The 23,647-nt window shown below is 36.1% G+C and overlaps 2 protein-coding genes across 6 annotated transcripts in view; one reads left to right on the top strand and one right to left on the bottom strand.

Annotated features, from left to right (window-relative positions):
* Positions 1-20,103, top strand: part of FGF2 (fibroblast growth factor 2) — a 61,305-nt gene extending 41,202 nt beyond the window's left edge. Inside the window, 2 exon segments of the mRNA XM_040251278.1 lie at positions 412-515; positions 14,202-20,103. Coding sequence (XP_040107212.1) covers positions 412-515; positions 14,202-14,387 — 290 coding nt within the window. The 3' untranslated portion in view covers positions 14,388-20,103.
* Positions 1-23,647, bottom strand: part of NUDT6 (nudix hydrolase 6) — a 73,552-nt gene that overhangs the window by 3,703 nt on the left and 46,202 nt on the right. For 3 of the 5 annotated variants that reach the window (XM_040250550.1, XM_040250547.1, XM_040250551.1), the window contains 7 exons: positions 19,503-19,557; positions 14,265-15,246; positions 13,893-13,992; positions 10,481-11,866; positions 6,471-6,528; positions 4,460-4,579; positions 2,245-2,377 (listed from right to left, as the gene is read on the bottom strand). In XM_040250550.1, coding sequence (XP_040106484.1) covers positions 14,849-15,246; positions 19,503-19,557 — 453 coding nt within the window. In that variant the 3' untranslated portion in view covers positions 2,245-2,377; positions 4,460-4,579; positions 6,471-6,528; ... (1 more) ...; positions 13,893-13,992; positions 14,265-14,848. The remainder of the gene's footprint in view (positions 1-2,244; positions 2,378-4,459; positions 4,580-6,470; positions 6,529-10,480; positions 11,867-13,892; positions 13,993-14,264; positions 15,247-19,502; positions 19,558-23,647) is intronic. The other 2 variants (XM_040250548.1, XM_040250549.1) reach the window with 2 other exon arrangements.

Raw genomic sequence — 23,647 nt, 5'->3', positions numbered from 1 at the left:
ATTTGTGAAAAACAGGTTAAAAATAGCTTTTAAAGAATTTAAACAGTAGTGTGAAAATTCTAATTGGTTTATATATTTATGTACCCTTCAAATATGTACACTCAAAAAAAAAAACTAGTTAACAAGGCCAAGTAGAGGTAATTACCTATTCAACAAGAGAAATTCTCCATCTCTCCTTCTTATCAGCTGACACTGGAGTGAGAAGGGAGTCTGGAGGCACTTGTGCTCTAGTGGGTCATTCGCTCTAATAGAATTTAGTTGATGTTTCACCTCGGCCCCCAGCTCCTTGCCAGAGTGGACTAGCTGGTTGCCTGCGTGTTTCGTCTTTTCCCTGTATGTTGCATAAATGTGTTGTGTAGATGCTTCATTTTCCTATGATGCTACAGAGGTAATTTTCTCTGTTACTTACAGTCAAACTACAACTTCAAGCAGAAGAGAGAGGGGTTGTGTCTATCAAAGGAGTGTGTGCAAACCGTTACCTTGCTATGAAAGAAGATGGAAGATTACTAGCTTCCGTAAGTAATGCTTTCTGTATTTATATATATTTTTAAAATTTAAATTTATTTATTTTAATTGGAGGCTAATTACAGTATTGTATTGGTTTTTTCTTTAAGTGTGAATTTACTAGTTTTGGTATTTATTAAATTTTTGTTAAGGTTTTGCAAATATTATACCACTTAATCTTCACATTCATATAAATAGAGAGTATTATACTCTTATTTCACAGATGCAAAAACTATAGTTCTGAAGGAGCAATAAAGCAACCAAGAAAACACAGCTCATGTGAGGCAGAGCCTGGAGGGCATGCCAGGTGGTCTTGACTGTCTTGACTCCCGAGTAGGCACTCTAATTCACTGCATTTTGCTGCAAAGCTATTAAACTTTAGTTATAAAAATATATTGTGCAGTTGTCTGAAGAGCATTGGGATGGACATATAGAATTTTGGGTATGAGTTTTTAAAGCTTCTTTAAAAATTGACATACAAAACACTATAGAATATTCTTTGCCAATTCCATGTACTGTAGCCTACCAGGCTCCTCTGTCCATGGAATTTTCCAGGCAAGGGTACTGGAGTGGGTTGCCATTTCCTTCTCCAGGGGATCTTCCCAACTCGGGGATTGAACCCAGGTCTCCTGCAATGCAGGCAGACACTACCCTCTGTGCCACCAGGAAAGCCTGTGGACTCCTCACCTAGGTACAAATGCTTGCTCTGACACTTATTAGCTGTGTGTTCCTGGGCAAACTATTCTGAGTTCATTCCCTTATCTATAACGTAGAGACAATAATGATCCTATCTCAATTTTTGTGCAGATTAGTTTATATCAAGTGCCAAAATCAGGGTCTCTTATACATAGTAGGTGCTCAAATTTTTTACCTCCTACTCCTGTTCTCATTTATATATAAGCTCATTTATGAGCAGAGACTTTTAACTTTTTATCACTGCCACTCCAAGGTCCTCACTCTTGGTTAGTATCTTCTCCACTAATGCAGGTTCTCTGTCAACTTCCACCATTATAATTACAACTGGGATGGCAAGTGTGTTGACCAGACTGCATGGGGAGTGAATGATGCAGGGAAACAGAGCAGTATAATAGACACAGACCCTCCTTGTGTCATTGCGGGAGTAGAAAAGACATGTATCTAAAACTGTGTGTATGTACAAATCTCAGCCATGATACCAGTAGCAGTCAGAAGCTCTCTGTAACTTTCCTCACAGAAGGGATCTAACAATGCTGGTGTTTTGAGCTTATACAGATAGTTTTTGATTTTTTTTTTCTGAGTGAAGATCTTTGGATTTCTTTTTAATTAACTTAATGGTGTGTAGTTGACAATGTCACGTTAGTTTCTGCTGTACAGCAAAGTGAGTCAGTTATACATAATATATTCTTTTTAAGATTCTGTTCCCATATAGGTCATTAGGATTTGAGTAGAGCTCCCTGTGCTATACAGTAGGCCCTTACTAGTTACCTATTTTATATATGTGTATATGTCAGTTTCAATCTCCTGATTTATCCCTCCCTCCTGGGTAATTATCAGTTTGTTTTTTACATCTGTGACTATTTCTATTTTTAAAATAAATCCGTTTGTACCATTTCTTCAGATTCCACATATAAGCGATATCTTATGATATTTGTCTTTGATTTACTTTTCTCAGTATGACAATCTCTAGGTCCATTCATGTTGCTACAAATGGCATTATTTCATTTTTTTATGACTGAGTAATACTTCATTGTATATACATACCACATCTTCTTTATCCATTCCTCTGTTGATAGACATTTAGGTTGCTTCCATGTCCTGGCTATGTAAATAGTGCTGCAGCAAACACTGGAGTGGCGTGTATCTTTTTGAAATATGGTTTTCTCCAGATATATGCCTAGGAGTAAGATTGCTGGGTTATATGGTAACTATTTTTGGTTTTCTGAGAAGCCTTCATACTGTTCTCCATAACGACTGTACCAATTTACATTCCCACTAACAGTGTAGGAGGGTTCTCCTTTCTCCACACCTTCTTCAAGCATTTATTGTTTGTGGATTTTTTAATTACCGACCATTCTGACTGATGGGAGGTGATACCTTATTGCTCTAGTAATTAGTGATGTTGAATATCTTTTCATGTGCCTCTTGGTCATCTGTACATAATCTTTGGATTTCTGAAGGGACTGAAACATACTTACAGAGAAAAAGAATATTCACTGAGTGATCATATGATTAAGATATATTTATTATGATATTATGTTTGTGATTTTTGCAGGATAAAAGTCTAGTTGTAGTGGTGCTTTCTCTCTCCCTTTTTGTAACTAAATAAAAATTTAGAATGATCTTCAAGAATAGTCAGTGTCTTTTGAGTGTACTAGTGGCAGCCCACTCCAGTGCTCTTGCCTGGAAAATCCCATGGACGGAGGAGCCTGGTGGGCTGCAGTCCATGGGGTCGCTAAGAGTCGGACACGACTGAGTGACTTCACTTTCACTTTTCACTTTCATGCTTTGGAGAAGGAAATGGCAACCCACTCCAGTGTTCTTGCCTGGAGAATCCCAGGGACGGGGGAGCCTGGTGGGCTGCCGTCTATGGGGTCACACAGAGTCGGACACAACTGAAGCGACTTAGCAGCAGCAGCAGATACTATGCTAGGCATTAGGATTATAAAACTGAATGCAAAATGGCCTGTGCCTTTAATGAGTGGCAGTCCTGGGGAGGCAGAATTGTAATTAAGTATTTGTAGTAATGTGTAAGGGGATTGATATGTTCCTTTTCTATCTTGCATGCATGCATAGTAATATAGGAAAGGGAGTAAAATGTTTTGAGATAGGAAATAGTATAGGAAAGGAAGTGATTAAATGTGTCTAGATTGGGGAAGATGACCTGTAAGAGGACTGAATGGAGATTGGGTTATGGGTAATTTTAGGACATAGCACATGCAGAGACATGGATGCAGGAAGCTTACTAGGAGTCTCTCCAGAAGTATAGTTTACTACTGTGGGAGTGTAAGGTGCAAAGGCAGTACGAGGTAGAAGGGAAGAGATGTGGCTGGAGAGGCAAGTAAACTGTCTGCTGAGGTATCTAATGTGTCCTGTTGCAGTCAGCAGTGGGAAGCTGTGAAGTGTTTTAAGAAGACACATCAGATTTGAATTTGAGACAGTTCTCTTGCAGCAATGCAGAGGATGGATTGGAGGGGGCCAAGACTGGCGGAGACAGTTAGAAGGCTATGGGAATAGTCCAAGCAAGTGATAAGAACCTGGCAATAACAGGATGGAGCAATGAAGCTGATCAGGTTTAGGACTGGAATAAAGGAAAAAGTCAAAGATGACATCTGGGTTTCCAGTTTAGATGAAGAGGTAGAGGAGAAAGGGGTTAGAAGAAAAGAGCAAGTTCTAGGAAAAGGTAATACAGGTTCAAATTTAGTCTTATCTAGTTTGAGTTGTCTAAGGAAATTCAGGTGAAGATGTGTAACTTCATAGTTGGAATTATGGGTTTGGACTTTAGAGGAGAGGTCTGTGTTGACCTTGGTGTCATCAGTATATAGGTAGTGGATAAACAAGGGGAATGGATGAACTTTCCTAGGCAAAAAAAAAAAAAAAAAAATATATATATATATATATAGCAATGAAGACTACTTGCACGTCTTCCACTGTTCTTGCTACAAGCCTGTTGTCAACTCAAGGGATGATGTAATACTTGGGAATGTACTGAAGTAGCATGTTAAATATTTCCAGGACAGAGAATCTAAGGTTAACTCCAGTATTTTCACCTCGGGATGTGACAGACACACACATTGTGAATCACTTTGTCTTCTGTAATAGTGTTGATTTGGCTACCACCAGACAGTAATGGTGGTGGAGATAAGAAAGGAGATTACAACATTAGCTTCTGTCTTAACTATGGACAACACTAGTCAAAATTGTTTCAAAGCTCCAGACTTTGTTATGTCTGTCTCAGTGAGTGACTTCAGATTCTTACCCTGTGGTTTTCCATTATTGAGATTAGAAGATCCAATAACCTGGTAATCATGGTGTTCCTGTAAGATCATCACTGGAGGGGTTATTTATCTTGAGAACATAGGCTGGAACATAGGTTCATCTGTAATGATAAAAAGCTCTATAATTATCTAAAGTGATGATAACAAGCTATTCTACTTTATTTATGAAAACTTTCTTTTAAATTGAAGTTTAGTTGATTTCTAATGTTTTAGTTTCTGGTATACAGCAAAGTGACTCAGTTTTACACACACTGCACCTGGCAGTTTAGTCTTTGGGGTTGCAAGAATTGGACACTTCCTAGCGACTAAACCACCACCACATACATACACACATTTTTTTCACATTCATTTCCCTTATAGATTATATAAGACACTGAATATAGCTCTCTGTGCTATAAAGTAGACCTTTTTGTTTTTTTTTACATATAGTAGCTTGTATCTGGTAATCCCAAACTCCTTATTCTTCTTCCCCTTTGGTAAGCATTGGTTTGTTTTCTATGTCTATGGGTCTGTTTGTGTTTTGTAAATAAGTGGATTTGTATATTTTTCACATTCTACATATAAGTGATATGTGGTATTTCTCTTTTTCTGACAGACTTCACTCAGTATGATAATCTCTAGGTCCATCCATGTTGCTTCTATGACATTATTCTATTTTATGGCTGAGTACTATTCCCTTGGGTATATATACCACATCTTCTTCATCCATTCTGTTGATGGATATTTAGGTTGAGAAGCTACTCTACAGTGCATCTCTGAAACTACTGGGGTTGTAGAAGAGGAGAAAATTTATGACACTAGACCTAAAAACTGAGCTTTCTCCTCATTCTTACAGAATACTCTACAAATTAGAATTCAGAGAATTCTGACTCCTTCTCTTGGTAAATAGGCATTAAGTGTCCCAAACTTGCTTCTGTACCATCAGAAGCATAAACTACTCTAAAATGAACAGTGTTTTCTACTGTCTCCCTTAGCTTATAAGCAGGACCTTTCACAATGTTTATGGTCACAGCATTTTTAGTCTTAAATATATTTCTGTCCCCTTGGAAATGTATTAATTCTTCCTGATAAAACAGACTTCCTTTAGATTGGTATAGCAAGAGTTAAATCAGCAATGTGCAGATATTTACCACAAACTCTGTAGGGACAAAGCCACAGTTGTTACACATAAATGGAAAATTCAGGATTTATCAATTTTCTTTGAGGAATGGCACCAGCCAAGATCCATTTGTTCCAGCTCCCGTCCTAGAAGCTATTCCTGCCAAGTTCATGAGTTAATCTCTAGTCTTACGATTCAGTTTGTATGGCTTTCTGCCTTGCGTTTCAACAGCTATCCTCTTTCAGATTAGTCTGGGTGGGCTGTGTCAATTTTCAGATGAAAAAGTAAGTATCCCTACTCTCAAACCAAGAAGGTGGTTCAGTAAGTGGCATACTTCTTGGAGCCAGATCCATAGGCATTGAGCTGTCAATAGCAGCTTTTAGATACGAAATTAAAAGTCTTGACCCTTGGCTATTATTATCATCTTGCCAACATTTACTGGGTTGAAATGAATCACTGATGGTGAGACATCTCATAGCTAGGGATGTCACTGGGGACCCACTCAGGTGACTTCCCAGAGACTACTGGGCATGTAAGAAAAAAACAAAACGACTTTGCATGTAAGTCCAAGGTTGTGACCAGTAGCCATCACGTGGGGATGCAGATGTTCCTTATTATGTAGAGACACTGGGTTTATGAACTTGAACTTGCCAAAGGCATAATTCTTTCCACTCTTCTTCTACGGGGCCCTATTTCAAACAGCTGTATTATGGCACATCCCTGGGTTCTTCTGCATTTCCCCCTGTGTGTGATTCCTACACAGATTTGTAAAACTTGTTTTCCTCCCCTCAGAAAGAGCATTCTGGATAACAAAACATTTTAGTTTCTAAGAGTCACATTAGGTTGACTACCACCAGTTGAGACTATAAAAACTTAAGACTTAAGTTGTATACCTCTTTTTTTTCCCCCAACATCTTCACATGTTAAGGGTCTTCTCTCCCCTCTTCGAAGCTAGAAAATATAAATGTACAAGCAGTAACTAAATTTATCTGCCAAAGCATAAATTAAGGCTGACATTGAGTATTCTTTAATACACAACAGACTCCTTATTCCACTCCACAGCAAGATAAATTTTGTTGCTATGAGCAACAGAAGCCCATAACAAATATTAGAATTTGATTTCTCCAGTGTTCAAAAATTGCATATAATAAGGTTAACTGTGATCTTAAGTTTAAATCACCAAACCTCAGTGTTAGCACTGGTATGAAAAAATTTGCCTGATCTTTATCTGCCAGACAGTTGCATGTTGTTTTCTATATTATGTGATATATTGTGATAACCTAAACAAAATAACTTAGTATTAGAATGTATTTGACCTGTGTTGATCCATATGAAATATGCAAAAATTATATTATTTGAGGATACACATTTAATTACTGTAAAATACTTTTTCACTTATCAAATAGGGGGCCTTATAATGAAATGAAACTTATACACATAGTAAAGGAAAAGATTTTTGAGGGTTCACTTAGATTGGCAAAATATACTGATTAAATTTGTCAGAAAAATGCAGTAATTAAAGAGCAATATATATTTTAATTTTCTTTAAAATCATTTTTAAAAGATAAAAAGCTTCCCTGGTGGCTCAGACGGTAAAGAATCCATCTGCAGTGTGGGAGACCTGGGTTTGATCCCTGAGTCAGAAGATGCCCTGGAGAAGGAAATGGCAACCCACTCCAGTATTCTTGCCTGGAGAATCCCATGGTCAGAGGAGCCTGGCGGGCTACAGTCCATGGGGTCTCGAAAAGTAGGACACGACTGAGCAACTGACACTTAACACTAGATTAGATGCAAACTTTACTGCATATTAAGAACTACTGCTTGTTTTTAGAAACCAATCATAAAATTTTACACAGGCTACATATATACTACAATATTAAGATTAAATTTACTTTTAACTTTCCACACTCTGTGTGTCTTATTTTGTTCTGAAATAGTCAACACTGATACTGACATCATGTCTGTCTGTAATTCTCAGAAGTGGGGTAAGCAAAAGCATTTTTGGATTTATGTTGAGCAAACTCATAAGTTAAAACTGCAACATCAAAGTACTGTAAAAGAATGAATAATCCAAAAAACAGCATGGTGGAATGGCCCTAAGGGTCAATTTAACAGAAGTGCATGAGAATTCTGAGGCCAATATGTAAGGACAGGAGATTGGGGTGAGGGGGAAGGAGAGGAGAATTTACTCTAGTTTTTTTTTTTCTTTCTTATAGTGTGCCAGGGCTTTAAGATTGTTTGAAGGCTTAAAAATTGTTAAAAACTGGGAGAGATCTTAAAGATCATCTAATCCAATCTTATTTTACAGATGAGAAAAGTAAGGTTCAGACAGGTGAAGAGCTCATAGTTACAAATTAGTTAGGGATCAAGGCAAGACTGGAACCCAGGCATCTTGACTTATAAAGATCCTCACAGATATTGTTAGGACAGTCAAATGCTTGAAATGGGCCAACTGGCTTAAGTTTCCTTAGGGACTAAATAGTTCATAAAAATGAGACTATATTCTATATTTCAATACTTATTCTGAATTATTCCTTGGTCTTAGTTCTTTAACGTTTATTTCAATTTTGCAGTTTCACTGAATGGTATTTTACTATAGCCTATACAAAATAGTTTCATTTATTCATTAATTTAATAAATGTTTATTGATCACTTAGTATGTGCCAGGTACTGATACAGCAATAGAAGAAAAACAACAGAAGACAGTCTCTACCCATATGGCATTTATAGTCTGGTGAAATAAAGTGGATATGTATATATAAATAAATGATCTGTATCTGGATGTTTTAGAGCACAAAAATAAATGAGATGCTTTTATCCATCATGGTGTAACAAGTCACTAAATTCAGTTACTTGAAAGATGCTCTTATTGTGGTCACACTGTAGTGCTAGGGTCAGGTTTTAAAAATATTGATTTTAGAATAGTTTTAGGTTTTCAGTCAAATTGTGAATATATAATACAGAAAGTATCTACATACTCCATTCCCAGCTTCTCCTATTAACATATTACATTAGCATGGTATCTCTTGTCACAACTAATGAATCAATATATTGATATATCATTATTAGCTAAAGTTCACACTTTATTCACATTAGTTTTACCTCATGTTCTTTTTCTGTTCCAGGATTAAGTTCAGGATGCCACATTTAGTCATCCTGTCTGTTCAGTCTCCTCTATACTCTGACAGTTCCTTAGACTTTCCTTTTTTTGATTTGACAGTCTGAGGAGTACTGGTCAAATAAGGTCTTTCAGTTTGGGTTTGACTGATTAGACATGGGTTATAAGTGTTTGGGAGGTAGATCACAGAGGTAAAGTGCTATATTTTCATTGTATCATATCAGAGAAAAGACTCAGCACTAGTAATATTAACCTTGATCACCTGGCTGAGCTAGTGTTTGTCTCCACTGTAAAGTTACTCCTATTCACCCCTTTCTGTACTGTATTCTTTGGAATAAAGTCACTATACACAATCTACATTTAAGAGATTGGGGGGTAGGAATGGCTGGGGTTTATGCTCCATCTCCTTGAGGAAGTAGCTACATAAATTATTTGGAATTCTTTTGTATGAGAAATTTGTCTATTCTCCATTTATTTATTTAATCATTTTTATCAGTATATGTGCATGGGTATTTAATTTTATGCTTTGGGTTACAATCCAAAACTTTGCTGTGTATTTGAAATTGTTTCAGCTTTGACCACTGGGAGCTTTTTCAGTTGGCTCTCATGCTCTTTCACATACCCTAGACAATGTGGGCTTTTTTGAGTATTTCCTTATCTTATGGCCTCTAAGAGTGCTCCAGGCTTATCTTGTATATTCCCTACTCCAGTCTAGAATGAGCTATTTCTCTAAGGAGCTTGGTTCCTTCTAATACCATTAGAAAATGGTATTAGAAACCAAGATCTGGGTGTTTGCTTCTAGGCAGCCTTACCTGACAGGGCAAGGCATATAGGCATATACCAGCCTGAATATACATATACATATCTATGAACAGTTCCTTATTTAACCATGTGTATGGTTTTATATTAAAAAATGAGTACATGCTGATGTATCCAGCCCTAATCCAGCAGTATCACATGAACCACTTTAGCCTTCCATGCGGCTTGTCTATAGCCACCTACTCCAAGAGTGAGAAACCTGGTTCCTCCCATCTTCTGCAATTAGTTTTTCATTATGTATAAATATCTCACACTGGTTCACTTTCTTTTCATTTACTTTGAAATTTCAAAATGTCTAGATGAAATACAAATCAAACTATTAAAAAATGTTGAGTATGCTTTTTCAAACTCTGTTCATTTTTTTGCTATTTAGATTCCTACAAGGGGTCAAACTTCCAGCCCACACCATCTTTAAAACCATTAGCATCACTCATCAGTATCAACAAATGCTTATTAAGTCCCTTATCTTATTAAGATCCTAAGCTATGCTGGTTCATGTACGTCCTGAAGTGTGGTCGACCACTGACACAAGACAGATTTATATTACTCTCATACATGTACATCTACATTCATTTTTTAGATTCCATACCTTTTAGAATTGAGAATAATGGTTTACTGAAATTATTTTAACATACTTCCTAGCTTTCAAATAAATTATTACTTTTCAAGTTCCAATTCTGTGGTTATTAGCATTAGTATGAGGGAAAGAAGGTTAAGTGATATCTGTTATATAGTAAGTGCTCAATAATAATTATTTTTCTCCACTAGAATACCTACTATTCATCTCAAACTCAACATGTCCAAAACTGAATTCCAAATCTCTCCCTATAAAACCCATTCCCACTCATAGCCTTCCCCATCTCAGCAAGGCCATCACTGGGCACTAATGTCAGTGCCATCTTTGATTTCTCTGTATCTCTTACCCTGAACATCTTTTATCTGTCAGGTAACTCTTGACAACTCTACCTGCAGAACACATCCAGGAGGAGACAGTTTCTGATCCTCTCTGGTGCCACCCCTGTGGTCCGAGCCTCCCTCTCTAAGTTCCTGAGCAAGCTGCCAACAGGTGTCTCCACATCTGCCTTTGGTCCAGAGTAATCCTGGAAAAATAGATCAGATCATCCTCAAAAGTCTATAGGCGCTCTTCATTTTCTCAGGATAGAAGCCAAAATATTTGTAATATCCTACAACTCATATCTTATTACTTCTCTGCCTCATTTCCTATTCCTTTTCTCCTCCAAACCCTCTGCTTTGTTTAACCCTCTTGCTGCGCTTCACACTCTAGGCATGATTCTGTTGAAGGGATTTTACACTGGGTTTTCCCTCTGCTTGGCATGCGCTTCTCTGGTATCTGGAGGGTTAACCCCACCTCCTTCAAATTTTTGCTCAAATACCAGAGCCTACTGTTACTATGCTATTTAATACTGCAACCTAGTCTGTACCCCCTACCATTTCCGTCTTATCCTATTCAGCTTTATCATATAATTTACTCATTTATGCTAACTGTTTATTGTATATCTCCACCAGTGAGAACTGGAGCAGCAAAAAGGGAGGGATCCTTGTTCAGATTTGTTCCCTTATGTATCCCAGTGTCTAGAAGAAAATATATGTTAAATGAATAAAGGCATTATTTGAACTATGTGCTTTTTGTGTCCCCAAACTATTCCTAAATTTTAAAAAATGGAAAATTAATTTGATGAAAAGGTATCTGATAGATACATGGGCAAAGGGTATCTACAATCTGAAGTTACTAAGAGCCTTGAATCTTGGGTTCCTCATTTCTCAATGAATTGTGTTGGCCAAAAAGTTCATTTTGACTTTTCTGTAATATGGTGTGAAAGCCTGAACAAACTTTTCGGCTGACACAGTAAATAAAATGCTATGCATGGGAGCAGCCAATAACCATGAACTAAGGGATTTCCTAGCTCCTGGGCCTATGTAAAATAAGGCCTTGAAGAACAAGTTGTATAAGCCCTTAGAAGCTACTTATCTACTTCCTCTGTGATGTTGCTTTTCCTTTTCTCTTAAGTTCGAAATGGTGAGCAGTTAAACATTGAGTATAAGAAAAAAGCTCTGTAAATATGTTTATAAAGTTTAAAAAAATTACACTGCATCAATTTTTAACAGGAATACTGACATCACAGCCAGTGAAAAGAATTTGTAAACTCAGAATGGAAGGACCTGAAAATCACTTAAAATGGGATATTAAATGCCTGGTTTTAGTGAGACTGAATTTTGGCCCTACTACCCATTAAAAAGATGGGAGTTTGTTTTCAAGTGCAGAGAGAGCAGCAGTTCAGGAAACTTACATGTCTGAGTGTTTGGCACAGATGTGGTTTCCTTCTCTCCTCTCTGTGTAAAAGAATAAGAAACCCATTTTTAAAAAATTGTGGGTTCCATGATGTATTATCTACTTAATCCCTGGTATCATTCCTTTTCTCTAAAATATTAGCAGTTGGCTGAGAAGGCATATATTATTGGTATGGTACATATCCCATTGGCCAAACATTATAGGTGGGACACCCTTGAGGCTAACCAAACACCAAAAAATGAGCTTATCAACATCCTGAGGATAACTGATGGGGGTTAGGTCTACTTCTGGGGAATTAGCCCAAATCTCAATGGTGACCTTTCATGTTATCTTTATGATTACATGACTTTTCCTTTAACTCTACTCCTCTGCTTCTGATCTCAAACCTGGAATAGGGAAGAGGAAGATGTTTATGGCTGGCACTGAAAAATGACAAGATAACCTGTATTACTTTAACACATGAAGCACAATAATTTCATGAAATATAGAGTGAAAATACTGGCTATACAATATTCATGTTAGTATATGTATTCCACTGTTATCAGAGTTGAAATCTTTGAAAACCCCAAGATAGTCCTATGTATCATACAGCTGTTCCTTGTGCAATGTCTGCTTCTCTATAAGGCTACCTGTGATTTATTTGCATCAGAAAGTCTGATGAAGTTGCTTTCTTAGATGCAAAAAATGAGCAAACTAGATAAATTTGCATTTCAATTTATAAAAGTTAACTGTAGTCAGAACAAGCCAAGTAAAATTCTTATCCCTAGAAGCTGACTAAAGGAGCTAATATTCACTTTTAGGGCTTTTTCAGTACTTTACACTTTTAGAACACTGATTATCATGCCAGTTCTTTTCATTGCTGTACTTACATGCTTTTCTCACACTTTGTGCCACTCTGTTTATCTCAGAACCAAAGAATCTGGGAAAAGATTCAAGTCTTTTGAATGTGGATTTCCCTAAACCTCAGGTTTCCTAGATTTGAGTATGTAGAAATCAGCTGGAATCTGGTATGCTCATAATACAAAACCATAGGTTTATGTCATGTATCTGTGTACACATGTTGTATTTATATGTGGAGATAATGTGTAAATTTATATGGTTTTCTATATAAAATTATCATCCTACCCTACTTAACTAATTGTAACATAAAATATAATTTTTCTTCTCTTCCCTTAAATCGAGTAAGTCACTTGTTGACTTTTCCCCGCCGAGGTCAGTAAATATCATCAGTGTTGCCCTATGAAGCTGATTTTTGAACATTTACCTGAAATAATGCAACAGCCTAATGCACTCTATAACTTGGAATACTATTTCCAGGTCTCACTATTTGTAAATCTAGCTATTTTCCACCTCCTCTAATAAACTGTTGAAGTAAAATGACAGAGTAGTTTCCCTTCCCACAGAGACTGTCTAGATTATTTATTCCTCATTATCTATTAGTATTTTGAGAATGCTGTGCTGTGCTTAGTTGCTCAGTTGTGTCTGACTCTTTGAGACCCCACGTTCTGCAGCCCACCAGGCTCCTCTGTCCATGGGAATTCTCCAGGCAAGAATACTAGAGTGGGTTGCCATGCCCTCTTCCAGGGGATCTTCCCAACCCAGGGATCGAACCCAGGTCTCCTGCATCGCAGGCAGATTCTTTCCTGACTGAGCTACCAGGGAAGCCCTTGAAAATGCTAACTGTATTCAATGTTCCAGTACAATTTTTTGGCATTATATACACTGGCAGTTTTCTGTACAATAAATTATTCTCTTTATGCCTTAGAATCAGTGTTAGTCACTAGGAAAACACATAATTTAAGGAATAAATTCTGTTTCTTTGAGTAAAGTATTACTAAAACCCTTCTTTATGGGAAGGTTACCCATGGGTTACAGTACTAGAGATGGATGGACCATAAGTACCTAAGTGAAAGCCATTGCTTTGCATTTCCCTAAGTGTAGCGTGCTTCCTGTTACTGGATTTATCCTTTGTGGAGATCACTGAAAATCTATATTCATGGGATGTTTTAGGTCTGTGCCAGTGTGGTTTTTAGACCACCTGGGTGCTTTTGCTGCCCAATATCTGACCTGTCCGTTGTGAGGCTGCAGATGGTTCTTGGACTGCTCCTCCAAAGAGATGTGCTTCAAGTTGTCCTGCTGACATGCTGTGTTCCTGTCCTGCATCTTTCTGCAGAATAAGAAATCTATGTCATAAAAAAAAAAAAAAATTTTTAGAAAATGAACTAAAAAAAAAAAAAAAAAAATTTGTGTCAGATTTTGGCCTGTTGAGTCTTGCTAGTTTAACTGCCCTGCTGAACCCAAAGCACTGCGTACTATTCTTTAAATATTTAATATGAAAGTATCACAACAACTACTAATTTTTCCTTTATTTTGCAGAAATGTGTTACAGACGAGTGTTTCTTTTTTGAACGATTGGAGTCTAATAACTACAATACTTACCGGTCAAGGAAATACTCCAGTTGGTATGTGGCACTGAAACGAACTGGGCAGTATAAACTTGGACCCAAAACAGGACCTGGGCAGAAAGCTATACTTTTTCTTCCAATGTCTGCTAAGAGCTGATCTTAATGGCAGCATCTGATCTCATTTTACATGAAGAGGTATATTTCAGAAATTTGTTAATGAAAAAAGAAAAATGTGTACAGTGAGCTGCTCAGTTTGGGTAACTGTTTAGATAACCTTTTATCTAAGAGTAAGATATTTAACCATTGCCTTAATTTCTTTAAAAGAAAAAACACAATAACAGCAAAAATTCCTGGAAAATGTATACATTTCCACTTTTTATATAGCATTTCCTTTTATCCAGTGAAACTTACTTAAAGCTACAATCTTTCATACAGTTGCTTTATTTGAAAAGAGGCTTTTAAAATGTGTACAAACAAGTTTTCTTCATGGAAATTATAGACATTAGAAAATTAAAGTCATATTTAGTTATTAACCCAAATGTCCACTACTTCCTATAATATGGCACACATTAATCTACATGTACAACTTAAACATTTTAAAAACATGTAAATATGAATTTAATCCATTCCTGTCATAGTTTTGTAATTGTCTGGCAGTTTCTTGTGATAGAGTTTATAGAACAAGCCTGTGTAAACTGCTGGCAGTTCTTCCATGGTCAGATCAATTTTGTCAAACCCTTCTTTGTACCCATACAGCAGCAGCCTTGCAACTCTGCTTGTGATGGGAGTCGTATTTTTAGTCTTGACTAGATCACTGAGATTCATCCACTCACACTTTAAACATTCATGCTGGCAAAGATTTATGGTGAATGAATATGGCTTTAAGCGGCAGATAATATACATATCTGACTTCCCAAAAGCTCCCGGATGGGTGTGCTGTTGCCGAATACTCAGGAGGGATATGAATTCTGATTTTATACCAGTCTCTTCAAAAACTTCTCGAACTGCTGTATCTCCTACATGAAAGAAAATATACAAATCAATAACAATTATACTTTTATAAATTTAATCAGATTTTCAGATAAGGAAGCATTATTATGTAAAGGTTCAAAAGGTAAAAGTTTACCCTAAGAAAAGAGAGCTTTCCCTGTAAACTGTGTCCTCTGGACATCCTGAAATAACAAAGTACTTTCTTACCACTGTATAGCTAAGAAGCTTTTAGAATATTGAATATTTCTTTGGCTTCTACTTGCAAGCTTACCCATCTATATATATGTATTTTGGGAGTCACATATTTTTAAACTCTTCCTGCTTTATTTCCCAAAAGGTGAAAACATAGGTTGCAAAGCTGTAGTTAATATTCCTGTATATTTTTTCATTATTATCTTGTTCCTGATTATCCATTAAAACTGCCTAAACTGATAAACATTTGAAGTAAGAAAAAGTGATCCATTCTTCTTTACAAAAGTCTGTTGAGCTGCAGAATGTATAGAACTATTCAAATCATCCCTGGTCTCTCCTGGGACCATCAGGCCTCTGAAGTCATAGAGCAGATTTCGTTATAACCATTTTGTTATGCTCTTCTAGTTATTCTGTCAGTGGAATCCCACCATGGTAATTTCTGGCATTTTCTTTGTTTATTGCTGTTTCAAAGAACTTGGATTCATTCTTCTAACATCAAAATGCTACAGTCATCAGAAGTTTAAAAAAAACTGGCAATTTACAGAATTTTATAATATTACCAGGGTTTTCATTTTATAAAGTTGATTTTTAAATAATATGCAAATTTCTAGGACAGGATTTTTATTGCCATTAACTTATTTTTGTGGCTGCTCTTTCTAAATATCCAGATGAACCTCCTACCTGGGATTTCTGTAATTTTGTGATGCTGTCATTGTCTCCCAAAGTGTTTATGAAAAGCCCTTTAAAAAGCTGCCTTCCTTGTCTATTTTCTGGGAAGTTTCACAGCTGCCACAAGTATAGATTTTTGTTCAACTATCTTTTAATGCCTTCATTTTCTTGTTTGTCAGGTTGTAAACTGTATTTGGCTTCTCAGTAGTCCTACTAGTGAGGAATAGGCAAGGAAGAGCAAGTAAACAAGAAATGTTGCAATGTTTTTTCTAATAACAGCTCTGGAAATAAGCACAGGAAAAGTAGTGTGTAAAATATGACATCTGTCTGCCATATTTGAATTCTGTGTGAACGAACTTTTTAATTGAGATTTGCCAAAGATCAAATAAACATGGTTAGAAATTATATTTTTAAACTGAAAATATAAAAAAATATGTATGTTAAGAAAAGGGAAACTGGCTTAAGAAAAATAATTTTTTGTTGTATTAAAAAACTTGTATTAAGTTTGTTAAAGATTGTGGCAGTAGTCTTAAATTTTACATGTCATTTGCTGATCTGACTTAAAAATTGTTTAAATGTTTAAAAAGTTCTTTAAACATTTTAAAATGACCATGGGGGTCTTGTTTAGCTCTTAATAACACTAGTCAAGAGTTTAGCATTTAGTTCCTGTGTCTAGCCTGCTTGTATGTTATAGCAGCACAGGATGGGGCTGGTGAGTGAATCTGCTGGGCTTAGCGGTCACTACAGCAGCTGATTCAAAATCAGCATTGCCTGGGTATTTTGATCCATTTAACTTGAATCATGATGTCATTAACTAGACTAAAAATTGAATGGGCAAATAAGTGCTTTTAGATCTAGAGGAACCAACCCCGTCTATATTAAGATTGAAATCTCTTCTCCAAGGATTTTATGATGAATTAAAAAATTTTAATTTAGATAAAGTTCTTTATTCGCTTGCATTATTTTAAATGTACTGTAAGTAAACTGAATAATGGTTTTATAGATTTGAAGAATATAGGAAAAACCAAGAGGGGAGGGTTTTGTTCTTAGTTTTGCTGGCTGAAAGATAGAAATGTTTAAAAACATCATAGTGTTTTATTTAGTTAAAGGACAGTATGAAATGGAGTTTATATTTGTTACTTCTATTTCGTAATATTTAATATCAGGATTAGGTTGAAATAAAATAATAGGAAGAACTGTGCAGAATGTGGATTTTCCTGGTGTCTCCCCCTCACTCTGGTACACTGATGAGCTCTGAGCAGACCCCACTGCTTTACAGACCTTTGGCTACAGGGGGTTCTCTTCCTGTCAGTGCTAATGAGATTTTTTTTCTCCCCCAGAAAGGCAGCTTCTGTTTCTAACTTTATCTATAGATACCTTTGTACTCTGCTTCATTTACCTAATACTTATCAAGGAATGAAGGATTCCAAACAAATGAGCTTATTTTAACTAGTCTTTACTGCTTAAGAGCCAGTATGAACATTTGCACATTTATGATGGTGGCAGTCCTATTACATACTTTCCTAAAAACAGAGTTTAAAGAAAATTGATTTGGCTTCAAAGTTGATTTGGCTTCATCATTAACAGTAATCTATTACTGTACAGTTACAAAACAGAAATGTACTCTACATAGACATGGTCTTTCAGATCTCTATGTCTCTTATCATTTCTAGCTGCTTTCAGAGTTTTATCACTTCTGAGGCAATGCTTCAGTTTTTCCTGCTCCTAGGCAATATGGTAAATGCCAGTTGCTGCTTTTTTCTTAATTCCATATGGCTGGAGGCATTAAAAACAATCTCTGACTAGGTGGGTTGTTGTCATAACCACAAATATTTTTAAAAAGTAGTGAATTTCTAGTTATATGGACTTGAAATGTTCCGGAGTACACTCAAACGTAAAGTGTACTTACCTGGTATGGAAATGCGTTTATTTACATTTAAATATATCTGAAATTCAGAATATCAATGAAAATTCAAATGAAAAAAGTTATTCATTTGAGAAGGCAAGGTTCAGAAGAGGAAGTTATACAGACTTCTACAGACTGCTGTTTGCCCAGTATGGATTAGATAAGGATGTAAAACAGACACTTAACTAGTTCACATGATCTCATATCACATAAGGATAGTATGAGATAATCAAGAGTTCTAGAATAAATGGCTTTTTCTTTCTGTACTGGCACTACTACAAAATCCTTTTATTTCAACAGAAGACCTAGGGAAGCCTAAGCTAATGGTCAGTAAGTACCTAAAAACCAAAATCTGCCATGATATATTTGAATGTAGTGAATTTATTTATAGGATATTAGGAGTTGGCTCTATACTACGAATAGGGCATTTTCATCTGTGGAACACTAAAAAAATTATTTCAAGTATATATATACATTTAAAAATAATTTAGGACACTGCTTTCATATAAATGATGGCTAAAGAGAATAGGGGACATATACACACTGAGGAAAAACTCATAGAAAAACAGTTAAGTATGAAATGAGTTATCTATTGATTTATTATGATAAGAACTGTGCCTGACACAATGGTTTAAGGAAGAGACAGGAAAACTCAGTTTCCACTCTCGATTTCCTGTAAAATCAGTGACATAAAGAATTCTTAGATTATTTCAAACTACCCTATCTTAAATACTGAGCTCAGTAAATTGTTCTAGGAAATTCTCTCATTTCAGACTTTCTCACATGAGACATGTTACCATCTTTTGGCATTCTGACTATCCAAAATAAATAGTAAATAAAATTTCCATAAACAGAATTATACCACCACTGTTCAATAATTGCCTTTATAAATATTTCACATTTCATTTAAAAGTTTCTCCTCAACCTTGTGATAAAATGGTCAAGAATTTTTCTAATAGTTTAGTTCCAACAATTTTGCTATGCTGAGTCGCTCAGTTGTGTCTGACTCTTGTGACTCCCTGGACTGTAGCCCACCAGGCTCCTCTGTCCATGGGGATTCTCCAGGCAAGAATACTGGAGTGGGTTGCCATGCCCTCCTCCAGGGGATAGTCTCAACCAAGGGATCAAACCCAGGTCTCCCACATTATAGGCGGATTCTTAACTGTATGACCTACCAGGGAAACCCTCCAACAATTTTAGTCAAATTCAAAATATCCCTTAATGCTAACCTTAACTGTATATCCAAAGCTTCTCATTTTCAAATTAATCTAGAAGCAGTTCTAAGCCAAAAAACAGGTGTTATGCTCTGAATGGTATTATTTATACTAATGGAATAAATTATAATGTTAAGTTTTGCTATTTTATATCAGCACTGGATAACTTCATTGAAATTTTCTGACTTAGCCTAAACCAATTAGAAAGCTTAAGATCTCATTCTCAGCTCTAGAGCAAGAAAGTAAACACATAAATTTATTCAGCATTTTCAATTCAATTATAAATATATAAGATACCCACCAATATCTTCTCCAGGCTCTGACAGGCCTCCTGGGAACTTCCACATATTTTTCAGCTGCAGTATTAAATCAGAAAGCAAAGTTAACACAGCTTTTATTTACTAACATACACATATATAGAGATGCCACAGAAGTTACCCATAATTGATCAAGGTGGTTGAGAATTTATTTTTTGGTAACAGCCACCAATTTTTTTTCAGCTTCCTTCCTCACTCCTCCCTTCTTTTCTCGGGAAACTGCTGACTTGTGAAATCTTTTCCATCTTTTTCTTTAGGAAATAGAAGTGGTTTTTTATGTTAATGTGATAAATTCTGTATGAGTGAAACTGTGGGGGGAACATCTACTGAATTTGTGTAGTTAAAAATTTTTGCTGCTAGTTTATTAAAGAATACATGAATCTGACTGATGCTGCTATAAATTAGTAGAAAATATGATATAAATGTAATCACTAAAGTATGCTATTTTTAATTTTCAATTTACTTTCTATACTGTGTGTCTAATCAAATATATTAAGAGTTTTCTTGTTCTGTGTTAATGATTTTATGTAAAAATATAATTGTCTTTCATGGGAAGTGTGAATAAAATTGATTTACGTTTCTGGCTTTTTGTATACACCATTTCCTTTTTTTGGTGGGGAGATCTGATCTAGGACTGCAGATAAATATGAAAACTTGATTTAAAAATCATTCTGCAGTAGTATGGAACAATATTCTTATGGCTGACATGATTATTTTTTCCTGTTAGAATTCTGTTATATCAGTCTATCACCATGATAAAAACTGAAGAATTAGAAATTACAACATACTCATAATGGTGCTGCAGCCTGGAGCCAGTACACCTCATACTCTTCATTCATAAAACAAGTTTATGGACCTTACTGGTGTGCTTTGTGGACCCACTCATTTCCTGGACAAGAGCTCCTTAAAGAATGTGTCATTTCCCAACTATGTTAGGTTGGAGACTAGTGGCATGGTTCCCAGAGTTTCCACAGACTGTTGATTATGTGGGTACAGAGTTCTGGCTTTCCACCCTTCTGTGTCTGGCTCAGACTTGAGATTAATTTATAAAGCACATTATGTTTTTTTTAATGTAGTGATATCTCCAAGTATATCTCAACATTAATACACTGTCATTGGGGTTCCATTTTGAAGTTGTTCCAGAAGCTACATTTCTATAGAAACTATGCGGACTTTGCTAGGATATTAAACTTCACCACTATAAATTCTACTTCTAAAAAAGAAATGTTATGAGGCAAACAAATGCTTCCCCAGAACAACAAAAATAAATTTTGAAAAAATCTTTACCTGGACCTGATTATAAGTAATTGGAAATAGTTGAGCTTACAGTTAGTTCTAAGTGGTAGGCTGAGAGGCCTAAGTTTCATGATTTGAAAAACCTGGTTAATGCTGTAGATAAAATCAATCATTGAGGGGATAAGTCTGCCGTCAACCTTTTTTTTTTTTTACATTAAAAAATACTCCCACTATCTGGGTTTAGCTATGTAAGTAATAATAATAAATACTAGATAACATATTGAATGTCCACTATGTTCCAGACACTATGCTATGTTTTAAGAAGAACTGTACACATTTACAGTAACCCCATGAGAAACTATTCTTGTTCCCATTTTTTTTCTTTAAATTGAAGTATAGCTGATTTACAATACTGTGTTATAGCAAAGTATATAATGTACAGCAAAGTAACTGAGTTATATACATATTTTTTCAGATTCTTTTCCATTATAGGTTATTACAAGATATTGAATATTGTTCCCTGTACTATACAGTAAATCCTCATTGCTTATTGTTCCCACTTTAGAACTGATGAAACTGAGGACAAAAGATTTAATAGTTTACCTGGAGTGACACAGCCAGTACATAGTACACTCATGGTTAAAATCCAGGTGATCTGATTCTAATCATCTCTTAAGAAATTTTAAAAGTTGATTTGGTATTTTCATACTAACCTTTTACCACTATTCACTGCTTTTTCATATACTTTTTGATCTTTTCTTCAGTTCTGATTGGAACATTCTATATAAAACCAACTAGAATCTGTTTCTTAGTCTGACATTCCTCCAGGGGTTGTGAATTTGAACTAACACCTAGTTTGGTGTCAAATGTCTATCCACCTCTTGCCTATGAGTTCCCTATCTAGAATCTTCTGATTGGCATGAGATTTATTATTTTGTTAGTGATTTACTAAGATTTCCAGTATACTGGTTCATAGAGTAAAAATTACTGAGGAAGGAGTAAGGTTGGGCTTTGAATATTTTTTAGTTTATTATCTGTTTTCATCTTTGTTCTCGATCCAATAAAAGAACACAAAACATCTCTCTGTGTCAAGTATAAAATTCCATGATCCTTTCCCTGCTAATCTTAAAAAAGAAACTTTCCACTCCCTTTTAAAATAAATATTCTGCTCAAACATTTTTGTGCCTCTTTGCCTTCTGGGTCTTACCCAGCATTCATGTATATGGCCCCTCCCTGCTTTGAGTTAGTGAGGTCATCTAATTCCTGAAGCATATCTGACTTTTACATACCACAAAAAGGAAATTATCCTTCTAAAGTCATAAAAATGTGGGATTTTAAACTATATTTAGAGTAACTCCATCATATAGAATGGTGAATGTGATGATAAATTTTTCCTATACATTTGCCAATTATAAATCTGATGTTTGTGTGTTTGTGTGTGCACACGCAGGAGTGGCAAACAGAGCAAAGTGTGGACGAGGTACAGTGCTCCCATCTATCACTGAACTGCTAGCCCAAAAAGTAAGCATTATCAACAAAGGGTAACTACTGTTTTTCAATGCATTTTTAATATTAACAGAGTGTTAGGTATTTTCTGTTAAGGCTATTTCAAGTTTAATTGCACTGCTACTTTTAAACCTGTCCTGAAGAAAAACTCCCAAGTTCAGGCCAATCATTCTCTTTCTCCTTGTACTACTGTATTTTTCTTAATAACATTTACCACCACTTTTATATATGTTTTATTATTTGTATCTCATTTAGTTGGTAAGTCGTGTCTGACTCTTATGCAACCCCATGGACTGTGCTCCGCTGTCCATGGGATTTCCCAGGCAAGAATACTGGAGTGGGTTGCCATTTTCTTCTCCAGGGGATCCTCCAGACAAGGGGATGGAACGTGCATCTCCTGGCTTGGCAGGTGGATTCTTGACCACTGAGCCACCAGGGAAGCCATTTGTATCTTACCTATTTGAATATAAGCTCCAGATATAGAAACCTTGCTTTGTTCACTGATATTTACCTAATGCTTAAAACTCATGAACTCTGTAATGTTTAGTGAATGAATGAAAAGGTCCCTACCATTAATTCAGCTCTTCAGCACCACCAGGTTTACAATGTCAAGTCACTGTTAGGTCTTGACAGTGATGGGGCAGGAGTAAAAGAACTGTATGGGTCGGAAAGGATAAAGGACATGTTTAAAGTATCATTTTAGCTTTGAGTCTGAGTGTACATTTGCTTACGGTGAAGGTTAAATTTTCCTAAGACATGCTTGACACTAATGCCTGGGAGGGGTGAATCACTTAAAGAAAGAAAAACTGGCTCAGATGTCTGAAAATATGCTGATTAGTTTTTTATGGCTAATAGCTATCATCAGGGCTTCCCTGGTGAGTCAGACGGTAAAGAATCCGCCTACAATGCAGGAGACCTGGGTTTGATCCTTGGGTTGGGAAGATCCCCTACAGGAGGGCATGGCAACTCCTTCCAGCCATTCTTGCCTAGAGAATCTCCATGGACACAGGAGCCTGGCAGGGTATAGTCCACCGAGTCTCAAAGAGTTGGACATGACTGAGCAACTAAGCATAGCACAGCTATCATCAACCTCAGATATGCAGGTGATACCACTTTAACGGCAGAAAGTGAAGAAAAATTAAAGAGCCTCTTGATGAAGGTGAAAGAGAAGAGTGAAAAAGCTGGCTTAGAACTCAACATTCAAAAAATGAAGACCATGGCATCTGGTCCTATCATTCCATGGCAAGTAGATGGGGGAAATGGGGAACCAGTGTCAGATTTCATTTACTTGGGCTCCATAATCAATGCGGATGGTGACTGCAGCCACAAATTTAAAAGACGCTTGCTCCTTGGGAAGTATAGTTATGACAAACCTAGACAGTGTATT

The sequence above is a fragment of the Oryx dammah genome, unplaced genomic scaffold, assembly GCF_014754425.2.
Source record: "Oryx dammah isolate SB20612 unplaced genomic scaffold, SCBI_Odam_1.1 HiC_scaffold_12, whole genome shotgun sequence".
Taxonomy (NCBI): Eukaryota; Metazoa; Chordata; class Mammalia; order Artiodactyla; family Bovidae; genus Oryx; species Oryx dammah.
This window is presented reverse-complemented; position numbering and strand designations above follow the sequence as displayed.